This window comes from Echinococcus granulosus (genome assembly GCF_000524195.1).
Source record: "Echinococcus granulosus chromosome Unknown EG_S00003, whole genome shotgun sequence".
NCBI lineage: Eukaryota > Metazoa > Platyhelminthes > Cestoda > Cyclophyllidea > Taeniidae > Echinococcus > Echinococcus granulosus.
In genome coordinates this window covers 1,997,341-2,015,102 of record NW_020170383.1, presented here as the reverse complement: position 1 = coordinate 2,015,102, position 17,762 = coordinate 1,997,341, and the positions used below count along the sequence as shown (strand labels likewise).

Genomic DNA, 17,762 nt, shown 5'->3' with positions numbered 1-17,762 from the left:
ATGGCGCCCGTCTTTGCTACCTTCCTTCGTCCCGTGCTCTGTAGGGAAGTCATTAAAAGATGTTAACCATCTGGAAATGTTCGTTATGGCGCTGTCTACCGTATCTGCAGTAGATATCAATGAAGTCCACACGCGATATTTCCTTCACCTCTGCAAGAGCTGGTAGAACCCAGGTAAATATGGCTGGAAATCACTCAAATGAAGGGAGAAAGGTGGCAATGAGGAATGGAAGCGAAGCTCTAGCTCCACGGAACTGCGCCAAAACCCGTCCATTGTTATAAGGCCTTGCTTTTAGGTTGGTATTGGCATGACTAGCTATAAACACGCGTAATGGCCAACGCTATTCCCCTCTCCCGAGACCAGTTCCTATTCAGAACGAAAGTGGAGACCCAGTTGAATTGTCCTGAGGAATCAGCGAAGTTCCGTTCAAGTATCTCTTCAGTTGCACACAAATTTGATGATTGACAGTTGGTGAGCGAGTGTTTCCTTACAGCACCTAATGAGTTTAGATAGCTAACACAGAAGGTTGACCAAGAGGAGCGCTGGGAACTACGCTCAAAAGAGGAGAGAGCCTGTGTGATTCGTTACCTCCATGTTTAGCACTTGGTTTTAGTAAAAGACACAATTTGGGTCTCCGCAATTGTGCCTCCAGACGGACTGGCCTTCGGTTCATGTTATTAGCCCTAAGTCATAATGAATACTAAATATATATGTGTTCTGCTAGAGAGTGTTTTTTTTGCCTTCAAGGGAGTCTATGAAATGCCACATTAGTATTTTTATAATGTTTCAGATTAGCATTTTCAAATTTAAGCAAAGACAGCAAGCAAAATTACCTTAAAAAATTTCAGACTGACGGATTCTCAAGCAAGTGTGTTATTGCTCTCAGAGTTAACGTAACAATAAACCAAATATAAATATTTGAAGTCTCACTACATATTACAGGATTGGGACCTGACCAAAATGCAAGTGACAACATTATTATTTGTGCTATGCTGTGATTTTTTGCGCATTTTGCCTAACCTAATTTTTTAAACTTACAAAAGACAAATTTAACGTTTTTTTGTTTGTTCCTTTCAAAGCTGCAGATTTGTGTCAACTTACAACTACGCGTCTATTTGGTTTTCGCAGTAGTATAGTTTATTGGTGCCTAGTTGTCCAGTCCTCCTAGAACTTTCCTTTCAAATTGCCTCGTGTAGGGGCAGTTCATGTGTTTTAAAGTAATTGTCATCCTATTGCAGAAAGCGTAGTGCCTCAAATGCGGATACGCCAGTTGGCCCTCCAAAGTTTTGGTTAAATCCAGAATGTACTTTGACGACAAAACATCGGAAGGTAAATAAAAAAATCTAATAGCACATATTTTAACTTAAACTCTTTTAGTTGAACGTTTTGAACTTGTTCCTTGCAGCGTATGTTCGCGAAAATTTCGGGCTGATATCATTGTAGGTTTCTACAAGATGTGTATGGTTGTTTTTTAGGAAAAGCATGAAAACATTTGCAAAAGAGCTTCTAAGCGAAAACCAAAGATATTTGACAGTGGTAAAATGAGGGCGAGGGGCACAGGCATTCCAATCAGTAAAACAATCCGACCAGGGGAAATAGTGCCTCGTGAACCCAACAAAGACGAAAGGCTAATAAGAGCAGAAAAAAAGCGCGATAACTGGCGAGTTAAGCACAGGGAATTTATTAACACAATAAGGTCTGCAAAAGCATACCAAAATGCAGTGTCCAAAGGTGGCTCTGCCCTTCCGTATCCAGTGGCTCCTCCCACAATCGATCCAGGTAAACAAAGTTTTTTTCAGAAACTGATTAGTGGAAATTTTGTTAAGCTGAGTTTTTGGCAACCAACTTGCCTTTATGCAAATTACTAAAGATTTTACAGCCATTCCCCTATAAGTTCCAAGTAGTATCCACGATTAGAAACTAAATAGCATTACCTCATAGTAATCGAGCCTATGTGGAAAAAATTATTGTTCCAGGCTTGATACCAGAAGTACTTCCTTGAATATAGGTTTTTAAATAGATTTAAATTTAATTGATTAACTAATTTGTACTTTAATGCGACTGAATCCTCAGTGTATCCTTATCTGATGATAAATGTACAAAGTATTTTTTTAAGTTTCACCTAATACCACAAACATTGTACGTATATTTTGACAGGAACTTCAAATTAGGTGCTATATCCATATTCTTGTATAACGAATCTCATGCTGTAAATGTCACTTTCACTGAAGCATTATATTCCAAAGGTTTCTAGGGGCAGGTTTGTTCCGGAATACCTTATGATTTAAAATTTCCAAGACTTGAAAAGCAAGTATGTGGAGTAAAATTTGCTTAGACTCTTAGCGCGTCACGAATTGAAGCGGTTATTGATCTTATCATCTCCTTTGAAGTACCCATGAGTGACCTAAATTTTGACAAGATTTAACATGTTTAGCCAGTTTAGGCCCCTATAACATACTTTTTAGTAATTTTTAAACTTTCTTACCACTACCAGATCTTATCCAGTGCCAGTACTGCAACAGAAGATTTAATGAGAGTGCGGCAGAGCGTCACATTCCTTTTTGTAAGGAAAAATCGGAGCGTGAAAGGATGAGGCAAACGACAAACAGATCAACTAAAAGAGTGAGGTGTATTTTCTGCCTTGTAATCCTGCTAAAATTATGCATTTTTTCCGCAAAGGAGGATTATTATAAGTTGAGACAACTCAATAAAGTGAAAAGTTATGGAGCTTGCACACTCAAGGATGTGTATGAATGAAAATGCAATTTTAGGTGGCAGCACAGAGTAGTAAACCATGGTCTTCACTGTGAATTGAATTTATCTCCGCTGCAATTAAATCTCAAATATTCAAGTGCAAGTAATGGTCCAAATAATGCACACTGGTTGTTTTTTGTAAAAATAAATGATCATCTCGGTTATTTTATGCACCAAAGCGAATGACTCGTTCAAGTTGTAATGGGGTAATCGGCACGCTTAATTTATTTCATATTTCATATAGCAGGTTAATTTTAACTCAAACAATGTGGAATGCCTCCCTAGATTCCAGTGTTTTGGTAGCTTCTGAATGCCGTAAGTGTCTGCTACGCATTAACAACTCATGCATTATGAAGCAGAGTTATACCAAAACAAAAGCAGTTGTAGGAGAACGTAGTATCACGGCTTGGTTGCTAAGCAAATTGCCTTAGTGACTGCTTTCAAAACCAAAATAAATATCATTGAATAAAAACGGACCGTTTGTACGTTTCTGCAAATTCTTTAGCCTGATCAAAAACCCATTGCTGCAATGAACAGCACATACCAACGGAAAAACGATCAATTGGGCAGATCAGTGACTCAAAAGCCGTTAAAATCCCCGGCTATATCGAAGAGTGGAAAGGGAGATGGTAGGCTATGTAATTCTCTGTAGTCAAAACCTTAGATTATAAGTAGATTTTGCAGTCGCCAAATCAAAATCACTGATAACTACTTTTGCACAGTGTCGCAGAGTCGTATGTCATTCATTTTTGAAGGTTATTAAGGAGATTGAAGTGTGGGTAAAATTCTCAAGTTTTCTAAGATTTTTTGCATTCATCTACTTAATGTGATGGTGAATTATGGTTAGGCTAAAACTACTTTTAACTTTAGCCTACAAATGTGTTGATGTGATGGTCGGTGTTGTAGAGAAGGAAAACATGGTAGAGGGAATGAGATTAGGCATTGTGAAATAATTTTACACGATCTAAAGACCATGGTTTTCATGTGCCCTCCTGACATGTGGTCTCACAACAACAATGGACTATTTAAAGCTCTACTTAAAGTAGTTTTAATTACCAAACTCTGTTTTGAAGACTAGAAAGGGCTCAATTAAGGGTACACAACCAATGGGTCAGTGTACTACGGCATTTGTCCATAGTCTTAGCAGAGTGAATGCCTAAAAGTGGGACGAGTTTTATGGAATTTAACGCGTTATTATCAATCGACAATGATAATATCGACGACGATGTGAATCAAGTGTCTTCTTTCAGGTTCGCTGTCGAACACAACTCGGAGTCTTGAGTCTCCTACTGCTATTAGGACACCAACGAAAAGAGTAAGATAGGTATTTTAAAAAGAAGTGTCTTCTTCTAAACGAATTTTAAGCATGAAAAGTTTTTAAAGTTAGCTATGAGTTTCGTCACTTCGCACAAAAACAGTTATTTTGAGAACCGAAAACATTTTATTCGTTATCACTGATTTTATGAACACAGGTACTTTTTGAAATGTATTTTGCGTAATTCGTCAAGAATAAGTAGTTTGTAGACCCTTTTGTCATGTATGTATTTGGTTTTAATGAGGCGTGAATAAAAGTGAATCTGAATTTAGGTTGCATACCATTTCCCAGAAGTCTTTAAGAGGTCAAATATGTCCTTTTAAGCCTAGTTCTCGAGCCTCATCACAAAAACGAAGTCCCATGCCATCTGCAAATGCGGAAGGAGGCGCTAAAAACCACAGCAGGTATGGTGATTTCAATTCAGGATACTTGCACGACAAACCTCACTCGCCTCCATCGTCCTCTGGACCCGAAGATGCTTGCAACAGCACCTTTGATGTGGAAGACTCACAGCATCAGCTTTTAGATTACGTAAATACATTAAAAAGTGATACAAATCTGTCAGAGACCCAACCTTGCATGCCTGGGGATGACCATCAGCTTCAGCGTTCGCAGTCGTCTCATTCAGTCAGAGGTGCGATTTCTCGACACTCTTCCCTCAACACCAATGGCAGCACTAGAAATATTTCCTCGGGTATTCCAAAAGATCGTTCGCCTCCCTTAAATAATAATTCTGCTTTTCTCAACCAAGCAGTGACGCTTCGAACTGGACGAACTTACCAGCACTACATGGACGCTCAAGCCTTTAGCAAGAACTTGGTAAAATCTCAGTCTCCACTTAAAAATAACGCGAGCAAACCTGTTAGTTGGCCTAAACGTGTTGAGCCACGGATGCCTCCACCACTAGTACCCGAGATTGCATCGATAAACTTCAGAAAATCTTCAAGAATTCATAATTCCCACACCAGCAGGGTAACCGGTTCTGGTTCGTTTGGAAGTCGAATTGATCTTGATCGAGTTGATCGTATTGGAAATAGAGAACAGATATTAGAAAGCAACCATAAATTTGGAAAGCCCAATCCTCGTTGGGTGTTACCAAGTGGCATCCCTGTGAGGGCGACGTAAGTGATCCCGTAAACTACAATTTCGGTTCATGGCGTTGCCGAAAAGGTGCGAGTGTTAAGTGCTGCGTTGCAGTTTGTTACAATTTTCTCTTGTTTGTTGCATCATTGTTGTAAAATTTGGATATTTTAATGTATTTGTTGCAATTTTCCCCTAAAGCAACATGGCTTCCAGACGCGAGCCTTTAGCTGGACGACAGAGTTCACAGACTCGAAGAACTAACAGGGGGTTCTACTGTCACGAATGCGGTGCAAAATTTCCGAGCACAAGTGCAAGGTTTTGTCCTGACTGCGGTATCAGGAGAATGGCTGTTTAAATACAACATTCTTAACAGGCTTTGAAAGTGTGGAACTTTATACTTTGTCTCTCATTTCTCCCTTTAACTGTCCTGTCTTACTTCTAGAGTCAAAACCAAGACAACGATTAATATACTTGTTGTAAGTTGGGGAACACGTCTTCTTGCAGGGGACTGAAAAATGCTTGCCCATAAAGTGAGATATAGCATTGAATTTATAATTCCGGAGTTTGTATAAGACAACAAAATTGGGACTGGTAATTTACGCAGTAAGTCAAAAAATCTGTAGGCATTTTCATTTTCATGTAGTCTTCTTAACATTCTCTGAAGTAGTAATAAGTCGCGGTGGTAAGGCAAAATATACCACTCAGGTACAGAGTTTCTAAGGGGCACTAGCACGGCCCAAAGTTAATGCCAAAGGGCGTAAATACCGAGAGCGCGGTCCAAAATCCCCGCATCGTTCAGCACGCAGTTGGATAATATCAACTCGCTACGATGTAGTTGTACTATAGCAACTCTTCGTCTCTCGCAAAGTTCAATATTTGCTGAGAGTACTCTTGGGACGAACAATATTTGGTAGGGAAAGTGATTTTTTAGTTGAGACGTATGGTGGTACCTCACTGGTTATCAAGGTGTGGAGGTGAATGGAGCCTGTTGCTGCTTCAGAAAGAAAATCAAATCCATGGTCAAGTAATTACCATGGCCTGACTGCTTTTCACCTAAGAGCTATATCTAAACCTATTACCTGCATCTATAATAAGTGTGCTGAATGTTGAAGTAGAATAGCATCAACATGTACTAGAGACAAAATATTTGTTTGACTGGCGCAAACCACTTTTATTGTTGCAAAGTTTCAGTTCTGGTGCGGTTGAATGAAATTTCGGCTGCTAATATTAGTGAAACGCATCCAAATCTAGATGGTTTAATCCAGTTTCATAATAATAATCCAAATTCATTTTGAAAGATGTGTGAGCAAATAGGCATTCATTGGATTTGCTCACCTGCATAAAACTGATCTGCTCTGCATTTCAAGAAATTGTTACAATCTTCCCCCAAAACCGGGGTTATTTTGAAGCTGTTTCGTAGTGTGTCCCACTCAGCCCTTATGTTGGAGAACGTGTCTAGAAGGGATGATCATTGGGGTCCTTCTATGTTACTTGGAGTTCATTTTGTATTTAGGGACAGAGTTGTGGTCGTCCCCGATATTCCATCCAAATTCACAGATCTGCAAGTCCTCAGACGGCACCACGAGGTGATTTTCTTTAAGATCTAAACTCCCTTTCCAGATATTATCGAAACTGAGTTCATTATGGGTTGTGCTTTTATTTTCCTGACTTTTATAGTGTTCGTCTGTCTTACGGTGACTTCAGGTTTTGAAATCACAACTTTTTAAGTTGGACATCAAGAGGGATGCCACATATGATGTGTCATAGGTCATGCTAATTACCCATCTAGTTCTGCTTCTAATTGTCTACTTGTACATATTTTACTCTACATCACATTAACTATGCTAGGGTGTATCGTACATGATGTGTGCTTCCTTCAATTCATCCAAGGTGTGTTATATTAAGCATTTTTCTGAGCCTTCATTTTAGATTGATAGAATGGATCTGTTAGCTCTGGCACCTTATTTCCATGTATTGGATTCGGGCGTTTTTCTAAATAGTTAATATTGCTGCGCGTGCTTGAGTATTTTATAAATCGGAGGCACATTCTTTTACTAGTACAGATTCTCAATTTTATCTTACCAGCACTTCTATTGTTAGGGTATTTAGTGAGCATTTTAGCAAATGTTCACACAGTTAGTGTGTTGCAGTGTACTGGATATATAGTTTCTAAGGTTGGTCATTTGAAAAACGTGCTTCGCTGTTTATGTCGAACCATTCCGCGATTTTCCTAATAGAGTTTAGAGGGGATAAAGCACTGCTAAAAAGCAACATCCTAACACGCTTCCTGGCTTATTGTTTTAGTATAATTTTGATTTCGAGAGGGAGGTATTAAAAGGTTACGAAGTTGCCGAGCAGCAGGAGAGGCGAAAATTGGAAGAAGATAATGCAAAGAGGGATCAAACCATGCTGCAACCTACGCCTCACTTAACCATGTTAGAACCCGAGAAAACTGCTGTTACTTCAGACGGGCCTGCGTTATCTCAGCCTCAACCGCCGTTGGACCGTTCCCTGGTGGAAGACTTCGAGGTTCAGGGACCGCGAGATGATCCGTTCGTGGCTGCTGAATTGGGCACGATTAACGATCTGGAAGAACTGCGGGATGTTTTGGCATCGATGCCAATGCCTGGCATCCTGGATGCTGACAATAAAAAACAGCACATGTTTAGCAGCCTCAAAGACATCAACTTCCCTCGCCTCTCTGTCGACGAGGATGCACCGAATCATGCTCCCTCCTCTGCACCCACTTCACAGCCGAACCTTTTTCCGCACTCTCCTGTGCAGGCTTCTGAAGAACCACCAAAGTCATCGACAGAGATTGAGACTGAGTTCCGTATTTCTCAAATCAGTGGAACGGTGGACTCTGACCTGTCTCCCTTCCGGAAAAGTGTCAGCCCTGTTAAGTTTGACATTGATGACGAGGTGTTCAAACCAAGGGATCTAGTTACTGACAGTCGGCCATTGCTTTTGGAAAGAGTCGAGCATAATTATGACGGAGACTCTAATTCTGTACCTACACGAGTGAGTCACCACTCCTTTTTTGCAAGTGCTCTTAGGTTAACCTATACTTTTAAAAGTAAATGATAGGCTTTTTTGACGATACCCCAATTGCTTTTTTGAATGTAGAATATGGCAGCTAAATCACTACCGTCATCATCCCACCCAAACGCACTACGTATACCTATTTCACCGGATGCAGAAGTGAAGCCGAGTCTACCAGACTCTCCTATTGCGTCTGAATATGCTATCGTGGGCCATGTCGATGACCCTCCTATTGTACCTCGACTGGTGAAGATGGGCTTCAGGCGTAGCAAAATACTCGCTCTTCACAACACCTATATCCGAGGTAAAGGTGCGTTCTTCAATTTCTTTTACTGCATATCATACGCATATAAGTAAAATATGCCCACATTTTTCAACACTTTTGCATCTGCTTTGTTGATTAACACATGCCCTGTGTCTCAGCCAAAGAGGTTTTTGCGGCTATGCTATTATCACCGGCAGATTCTTAAATACCCTTATCGCCCCATGATAAATCATTGTAGTTTTAACGCCGAAAAACTCTTCTGCTTCTCCGATGAAGTCATTTGGTGATCCCAATTGTGGTAGAGATTACTGGCCTATCGCAATAAGTGATTAGGTGTTTTTAAAACTTAAATTACAGTGCATGTACAACGGAGAGATCCCCAGTGTTTTATGAGTAGCTCTTGAACTCTCCTGCTCATCGCTAAAACGGTGACAGCGTTGATTTTTCTTTGCTCATTTGATGTAACCATTATGATGTAGTCTATCCATCTTTATTATTATTCTTATTTCCTTGCACAATAGTAATGAAATTGCAAATTGTATTTACTTGAGGCGCTTCAAATTAATAATGACACATCGAGGTTGCTGTGTTTCTTATCCAGATGATTTAGACGATGGCACACTGATCACGCAACTTTGCAATTGGACTGAACTTGAGGAAAAGGGTTTTAAGGAAGAAGTGAGTAAAGCCGCGGTTATTTTCTCTCCAGATGACTTTGGCAAAGTGAGTTGTGTTTGCTTTATCCGATATTTTTTTCGAGCTGAATCATGCCCGGTTAGCATGGTTATTGAATTGTAGACCTGTGAAACCCCTAAATTTATGCACGGAATGGACGATGATTGATTTGAGTTCCCTGGTTTTCATTGACCTGTGATCAAGTGCATTGGAATGTTTTAAATCACTTATTCTATAAGCTTTGATATAGCCAATATTTCAATGCCGTCTGATAATATGTACCGATGTAACTGCATTGGGTCGTAACACTTGCACTCAAATTAAGGTTCGTTTGGATCAAGTGGGGAACAAGTAGCATTTTTCACTGGCGCGTTCTGGCTACTTTTTGGCTCATTTTCTCATCTCAGTTATCTCGGCAAATTGCTTTGGACTCATGCAACCGCATCTAGAAAATGTTACTTTTATAATATCCTTCTCAGTTTTGTAAAACCCTTCCATCGACAGCACGATTCTTTGTTAGAATTTGATTCGTTTATGGATTAAGTCTATGCCTCTGTTTATTTTTGTAAACAACAATTAAATCTAGTTATTTTCAATTTTTCATAAGAAAACTGGATGTTCCTTTGAACAGTAATTCCTAAGTTTTAAATCCCTATTTCAATGCCGGAACCCTGACTGATCAAATCTACTTCATAGGCATCGGAGTTTGCCACGATGGTGTCGGAGCTGTCTGAGATGGGCTTTCCACTAGACTCTGTCATTTTGGCGGTACAGTCATCGGGAATGGACAAGGAAGAAGCGGTACTGCGTCTTCTGGACCCAGGAAAGCATTCTGATGTCACGTCTCCCGGCCACGCATCAAATAACATCGGATTTTCCCAAAGCAATATCGTGGACGCAATGACTAGACCAGTTGGGAGAAAGAGCAAGAAAAAAGAAAAGAAGCCCCATCCCTCATCATATCTGCATACAAGGCACTAAATGAAGGCCTACCTTTTCTTAGTCAGAACGAATCCATGTCTTTCAATCATCTGTGTGTCTCACCCAATTTTTTGTCTCCGCATTCGCTCGGTTTTGATTTTCCGCCTTTCTACATTGAAAAGCATTTTATAATGCCAAGGTGATCGTTATCGATACACCTTTTTTTGTTGCCACTCCAACACTTGTAAATAGAACGCAGAATTATTTGTTGATTTATATGCCTTTAAACGGGCATTTGATCATATTTAATCAAATGATATTAGTTATAATTATTGATGCAAAAGAGTATCCTTAAAAGCGGAGTTGCGTAGGTGTAGCAGGACGGACTTTAGCTTGATCGTGCTCCCAGGCTCTAAGTAGAAAAAAAAACAAGGTTGAACGTATAAACAGCATTTAACAATGTACAATGCTAGAAAAGGGGGTTATGGATTGGCGTGAACCAAATGCGGTGGCGTTCAATCCTCATTAGAGCCTGAGAGGTTCAAGCCTTTGCAGAGTAGGCGACCGTTTTTGTTTTTCGCAAATAACATCGGAGGACCGGTCCTTACACTCTTTTGGAAATCCGAAACTGTGCAAGTACCGTTAGTTACGGGTGAAATAAAGCCAATGCCAGCATCATTGGTGCAAATTTGGGAAGAGTTTGAGGGGAGACGGGGAGTTGAGGTGCGGAAGTGTTCTAAGTTGGCATGGGGGACGGTCGAATCAAGACGATTCATTTGATTGTGAAGGATTCTATCGAGGGTTGAACGAAGCTTTTTACATTCCTTGCAAACGACTAGATAGTCATCCGTCTGAACTGCCGTATTCGTCTAGAAGGGTAAGAAGAAAAATGTGGAGAATCCATACATTAAGACGTTGGGGTTAACATGTGGATACACAGAACCTTTAAAGACCAACGCAGTGGATGTTAAACGCCATCCCATAATTCATAAAATCTTGTAGTCAAGATTGCCAAAGTTGAAAGACCTTATGCATAGATGGGATCGTGTTCAGTTAGTTTAAAGGTCGTTAGAATAAGTAATAATTCAGTAATTTGCTTCACGAATTTCCGCAAATAAAGATTCAATAAAATACATAGAGTTTATAAAGACCAAAAAAATGTTAACCCGCAAGAATATGTACAGTGTTAATAAACCATTAAATCTCAGGTATGCACACTATTGTAATACTTTTTTGTGCTTCTACCCGGTGCTATGGCCTTCGAGCCATGCCTGTGGCCCCTCAGCACTTCTATATGTCGACAATACATTTTGTCTTAGCATTATGACTTCTTTCACCTTCAGCAATGATTTAGGGGGCTACAATATGAACATTTATAAGTCCTAACTATTCCAAATGTGGCCGACTCATATGAATCGGAGTTATAGATGGCAAGACCACCATGAATACACTATTCCATTGTTCAGCGGGCGCCTAGGCGACAGATTCAATGTACGTGCGCAAGTGCTGCAATCGGGAACTTTTGTAAACAACGATTAAATGCATTTTAAGCCAAAAGCACTGCTTACAAAATGATTAGGATAAGGATTCGAGTACCTTATACAAGTATGTTAGCCGTATCGGTGACTCGAACCATGAAGATCAAGCCATTGTGGAAAGTACCGTAAAAATGCTAATCTTTAGGTTAACTTAAGTATAAAATAATGAAAAGCGATTCACCATGATCGTATTAAAAACAATTTTCACACTATAAATTAAAATGTCCATTTACTGGGAAATTACTGAAACTCTATGTTCCATACATTGTAGCCAAACTTATAAATTTATCGACTCACTGAGGGAATATTCTCAGTCTGTATGGATACAGACTGTGCCCGATCCTTTCGTACGTTACCACCATCATCACGACAAATTGCCAGTGGTGACCAGTCCTTTGTAAGGTCCGCGATTAGGGAGCTAGATAAACTTCCATTCCTCCTTTCTCCAGCTCCAGAGTGTTTTGACTTATCGGCTTTATGACTGGCGTATAGGTTACCAAGCAGGCGGTCATCTTCAAGAATACCTAAATGACTTTCTGCTAAGAATGGGGACCGACAGTCATGAAACAGAGAACGACAATCAGCCACCCTTCCTGTGAGATCTTGAATGTGGCTAAACGGTTCAAGATAATTTGAACTAAGGGGGTCATTATTTGGAAATCGGGAGGAAGGTGAAAAGACGTTTTTTGGTGGAGTGGGTTCGTGAATGGGGGAGGCGGTCTCGAGATAGGGCCGATTTCGGAACCGCCAACAATGCCAATCAGAAGAATTCCTCGGCAGAAGTCCACTTTGACTACTGCAACAGAATTCAATAAATTAAAATAATATTAACATTATTTCTGAATTCAACTAGTAAGCTGGGAAAATCATGATAGAATCGATAAAATCACATAAAATGACAGTTTAGCTAAATTACATAAGATTACCGATCCACTTTAAGCACTGATTCCAGAAGCTGAAACAATACCAAGTGGGTTATTACTGATTCAATGATCTACCAATTATTAAACCAGTGATGACCAACTGACTTTACGATCTAAAATTGAATGCAAAGATTTTCTAAAACACAGCCATAACTATGCACAGCATGGTTGTGATTTCAAGTGTGAAAGAAAAACTTCTGTGGCTAATTACATCGGCATTCGAAGCTGATTTTCTCATTTACATAATACATTGACTCCCATTCATTTTGTAGCATAAAATGGCCTTAACGTAGGTTTAAAAATCCTCGAAACACTAACCTGCATGTCGAATATCCCGTGGGGTAAGAAGATCCTAAGGGATTTCCGGGATGATTAAAATGACTGGTCGCATGGAAGGGGTTCAGCCAAGTTTTACGGGAAGTTTCATTGCAATTGCAATTAAATGAGGCACTACAAGCGCTTGACGAAATATGGGGTTGGTCATCTTCATTATCCGACGGTTGTGCCAACAAAGCGCAATCATTAATAAGTCGTGAAAACTTTGGTCGCTGATGGATATGAGGAATGAAATGAGCTTTCAATGTAAAGTGAAATAAAGTTGGCCTACATAATTAGATATTTGTTGACTGCGGAATATTTAAGTTTTTATTACTAAAAACCCACGAAACTGCCAATTACTCAGTATCTAGTTTGGTTAAGCTGAAATGGCCATAGGATAACTTTCACCTAAATGGTAAGAAAGTTACCACATTAATGGACAACTCAATATCACATTTAATCTAATCAAAACGAAGCAAAATAATGGCAAATCATTGACTTAGCTGTATTTTACGATCATGAAGTTTAGTTGTGAATCTACGGAGTACTGTTGGGTAAAATTGAACGATCGTTAGCAAGTGCCGGTAAGTATTAATCCTGCTTTGAGACGTATTTAATAAGACTTTTATTACTGATAGAAATTAGTATTTCCCAAAAGTTTTTGGATTCTTCACTAACAAAATCGCTTCATTCGATTTCATAAGGCACATCAAACCAAACCTCATTAAATTGATCTGAACTGCTGTAGCTACAACGATGCTGTGGGGTTAGTTCGGATGGCATCAGTGAGCAATCTAGTGGTTTCTGATCATGAAGATTTCCGTTGGAATTGTAAAAGCTTTGCACACTTGCTATCGCCCCCTGTCCATACATATCAGAAGACAAGTCACGAATACTTCTCCAAGGTCGGTAGGGATTCGTTGAACAAGGGTTTGACCCATCTGTGTTACTGATGAAAGCGTATTAGCAGAAAAACCAGTTTTACTATTAAAATAGAAAAATCACAAACCATGCACCATGACTGCATAGTAATTAAAATCAGAATAAATGCGCTATATAGCTTGGACTAAATTTAGGCATAACTTTTTTTATTTGAGGATTGAATCATAGGAACCAATAACTAGAGCAGCAGAACATATAACTTTCCTAGTTTTGTTGGCACTAATAAATCTAGAATTAACTGAAAATGAGGTGCAGTAAAATTCCCATTCGTAAAGGAAGGTGAATAGGCGGAAACCGTAATAAAGACGATCAAAATATTTCATGGTATACTCTTAACGGACATCTAAAAAAGAATCAAAACTTTGAACTTATTATTAATTAATGAGAGTTGATTTGAGGATACGCGACACCGATTACACGAGTTCCACACAAGTGACTTGAAGATATAATGTACCATCTGAGTCCACCAAATCAAAACAAAATTGACAGAATTTCGGCATATGCGGCACATTTACGATGTAATACATCTAAGTAGCAAATATCATTAGTAGTTTAATTTAAACATTGTGTGAACATTTTAAAACTATAACCAGTCCTTGCTCTAAATGATAGGTGGTTTGTACCTTTAAGATATAAGATGTATTCGAATGAAAAAGTCTGCTTAACGATCACCCATAACTAAAGAATCTGATTTTTCTAGTCGTATTTTTGAGCTCACATATTAGCTGTTCTCATTTTTTCCTAAACTGGTTTGAGTAAAAGCGAAAAAACCAAAGTGATAGCAATAGTTTAGGTGAAGTGAAATAAATGCTCTTTTACAAATGCACAAACTACTTTGAAATTGTCGTTCAAATAGTTAGAGACCTATCTGAAACCAATTTACTAAAGCGGAAGCGCTCACGCTAATGGCTGGGTGCCTGAATCCAAAGACATTAACATCAAGATAAGCATAAACACAACTGGTGATGGGGATCTTACTAGCCAAGTTGCTTCTGGAAAAACAATACTTCTGCACTAAAGAAACTGACTTAATTTAAAACACTAAGTATGGATTGGTCGAATCTCGGTTTTTTATGCAAATGAAGGCTATCAACTTGATGAAATCGGGTAGAAAAGAGTAACATACTTGTGTTTTGCTTGACGAATAATGTCATTGACAGTATCCTCAACCCTTGGTCTAAAAAACAAAGGGGAGAGCATCAACACCCAAAAAACGCAGTAAATGCCACTTGCCATTTTAAGCACTTTTTAAGTATCTGTGATATTATGCAAAGAAAAGAGAAACAGCAATTTTAAACAGAAGTTTCGTTTTTCTTTAGGTACATAGGAGTTTCATCCTAGTTCGTGAGGCCAATATTATTGGTAAACCTACAGGGGATAAAAGGGGGACTCCACATTACATTACCTTCGATGCGTCAAAGAATATAATTCACACCGACGAAGAGATGGATATCCGGACAAAATAAAAAGCTTAATTACACAAATAAAAAAGTGTTCAAACATTTTGTTAAACCCATTTTGATTTTTAGTCCACTAGAATAAACCGAAAATGAATCAACCCACCTTTTCCGGTAAACCTTCTGGTTGATGGAAAATAAATGAGGATGCGGACTTTCAACAGGCTAAGAATGAGAACAACCAAAGGACAATACGAGATTTTGTATTTTTTAATGCAATTATGAGCCAAATCTGGTGAATTGTGGGCTCAATTTAACTGGTTCCTTCCGGCAATGGTTTTGCTGGATTCCAAGTGTAAAAGTATATGAAGACTAAAATCTAACGTCAAAAATAGCAACAAGTTCTTTTCAATGATTGCTTTTAAATAAAAAGCGAAAAAGTGTTGTTAAAAAGTGAATTTAATTCAATATTTTAAGCAATACCTTAATTGTCAAAATGATTATTAAGCTAAACAGTAAAATACTTAAAATAACAGGTCTTGTGGTGGTAATTGGCATGAAACATGTGTTATGGTAAAAGAAAAGCATACCTGTGCCAGAGAATTATTGTTTAGACTGCTGTACATTACGGTCTGCGCAGCACGTTCAACATCTCTGTTGCAATTTTTTAGATCAAAGGAAGCACAGTTGCTTCTGTAGGGTGTTTTTAAATTTCTACAACTTTTTGCCTGTCTACGGGCCCAACCTTGCGGTAATGGCCTAAAGAAAACCTCTTTTTAGAGGGTGATCTAATTCCAAAAAAACTTAAGCCAAAAGGCCATAATATTGACTACAATGTTTAAAACAGTAAATCACCTAAGTTAATATGTAGGTAACGCACATGAAGCCCATACACTGTGGAGTCTTGTTAAGTTGCATTTTTCACGAGAACATAATACGCAGTTAAACATCCCAATCCCATCGACTTAAACAAAACACAGGCAAGTAAAGTAAGTTGTTTGTGCAAACTTTTTTTTTAAAATCTTTTTAAGAACTATTATTTAGACCAACTTTAGGTCAGCATGAGCACACTTAATGAAATTGAAATAATAACCATTATTAAATCCAACCCTATGGCTAATTTTGTTAGCATTTGGCATTTTTAGTCTTGGTTAGCACAAACAAATCTAGCTTCACAGTCTCGTTGATTTTCCTTACAGTGTATTGCCTCGAGACTACCCTGACGGCGAAAGGAGATACAGAATCGGAGCAGAATACATGTATTCAGCATAAGGAATTTGAAACTGTTAGCATGGCTTGAAGGCCAGCCAATCCAGCGAGGGCACAATGACGGAGACCCAAAGTGGCTCCTTTACCGAAACGGGGACCTAAACAACTAGCGTATTGCAATCGTATAAAACAGGCCTTAACTGCAGCGTTCCGAGACTTCCCTGAGGACGAAAGAAGACACAATACTCGGGCAGAATATATATTCAGCGCAGAGGTGTTTGGACTATTGGCATGGCCCGAAGGTTAACCCTCCCAGCGAGGTACAAGTAGGTTAATTCAAAGTACAAAAGTGGCGCCTCACCAATACCGATGGATAAGCCACCATCGTATTACATAACACAATTATTGTTATTTTGTGAATTATTGTATCTGGTAGAAGAAATATGACAAATTCTTCAGTAGCTTACTTTGGTTTTAATTGCAATGCACAGTATTTTTATAATAAGGAGCCGTATCCTTAGTTCTTACATGTTACTATAGCGTCCCGGGACTCCCTGAAGACGAAAGAAGACAAAATACTCGGGAAGAATATATATATTTAGCACGGAGAAGGTGTCTGGGCTATTGGCATGGCCCAAAAGGCCAGCCCACCCAGCGAGGTACAAGGGGGCTAATTCGAAGTACAATAGTCGCGCCTCACCAGAACCGAGGGATAAACCACTACGTTACATTCAAAATACGATTTTTTAACAGTCTTTGGCGATTTTAAAATTTAAAGTGAAGTGCGCGATTGTTGTTATAGAATGCAGATTCTTTGCAAATTCACATTGCAAGGTAGCATTCTTTTGCAGCTGATACTAAAGCCTATGCGTTGCTTATTTAAAATTTATTATTTAGTGGAAAACTTTCTAAGGATCATTGATTTGGTTTGGCATGTTTTGGATTTTGACGTCAAAGAGACACGCAACAGCAAGCTACTGAAAGCGTAAGATCTAAGTTGAACAGATTTTATTTGCAAATACTTATAGTAGTTTAAATGGTCTGCAATAGGATAGGTGTTTGTCCCTTCCGCCGCGCTTTCCTTCCCTTAGAACAAACAGACGAGTTAAGAGAAGACGTGCTTTATTGGGTAGCAACCGTCAAAGGGGTACAGATATTGCAGATTAGGCATGTTTGGGGCATTATTTCCTCCTTGGGGATCGATGGCCTCCAATTAACCATGAAGTTTACACTTTCTGAATGTCTCTCACCAAGAGGTTCACTTAGACACCTGTACAACCGATCAATCCGAAAATGGATCTACTAATTTTTATATTCGTTCAAATTAGTTACTGTTGTATTTTCCTTACACCTTGGTGCATAAAACAACACCATACTGCT

At 39.0% G+C, this 17,762-nt stretch overlaps 3 protein-coding genes across 3 annotated transcripts; 2 read left to right on the top strand and 1 right to left on the bottom strand. All coding sequences in view use genetic code 11, as the record gives it.

Annotated features, from left to right (window-relative positions):
* Positions 1 to 1,301: 1,301 nt before the first annotated feature.
* On the top strand, positions 1,302 to 5,413 carry EGR_00901 (hypothetical protein; the record flags this gene model as incomplete). The annotated part of the gene is made up of 8 exons (XM_024490150.1): positions 1,302 to 1,329; positions 1,378 to 1,439; positions 1,476 to 1,779; positions 2,495 to 2,622; positions 3,260 to 3,383; positions 4,005 to 4,069; positions 4,394 to 4,888; positions 5,351 to 5,413. 8 exons carry the CDS (start codon positions 1,302 to 1,304, stop codon positions 5,411 to 5,413), a joined length of 1,269 nt encoding a protein of 422 aa, XP_024355553.1.
* A 1,178-nt stretch (positions 5,414 to 6,591) lies between these two features.
* On the top strand, positions 6,592 to 10,115 carry EGR_00900 (hypothetical protein; the record flags this gene model as incomplete). The annotated part of the gene is made up of 5 exons (XM_024490149.1): positions 6,592 to 6,738; positions 7,457 to 8,173; positions 8,279 to 8,504; positions 9,061 to 9,182; positions 9,831 to 10,115. 5 exons carry the CDS (start codon positions 6,592 to 6,594, stop codon positions 10,113 to 10,115), a joined length of 1,497 nt encoding a protein of 498 aa, XP_024355552.1.
* A 455-nt stretch (positions 10,116 to 10,570) lies between these two features.
* On the bottom strand, positions 10,571 to 15,799 carry EGR_00899 (hypothetical protein; the record flags this gene model as incomplete). Its single annotated transcript, XM_024490148.1, has 7 exons — positions 10,571 to 10,924; positions 11,891 to 12,386; positions 12,835 to 13,064; positions 13,555 to 13,783; positions 14,903 to 14,953; positions 15,340 to 15,398; positions 15,764 to 15,799. 7 exons carry the CDS (start codon positions 15,797 to 15,799, stop codon positions 10,571 to 10,573), a joined length of 1,455 nt encoding a protein of 484 aa, XP_024355551.1.
* Positions 15,800 to 17,762: the final 1,963 nt, after the last annotated feature.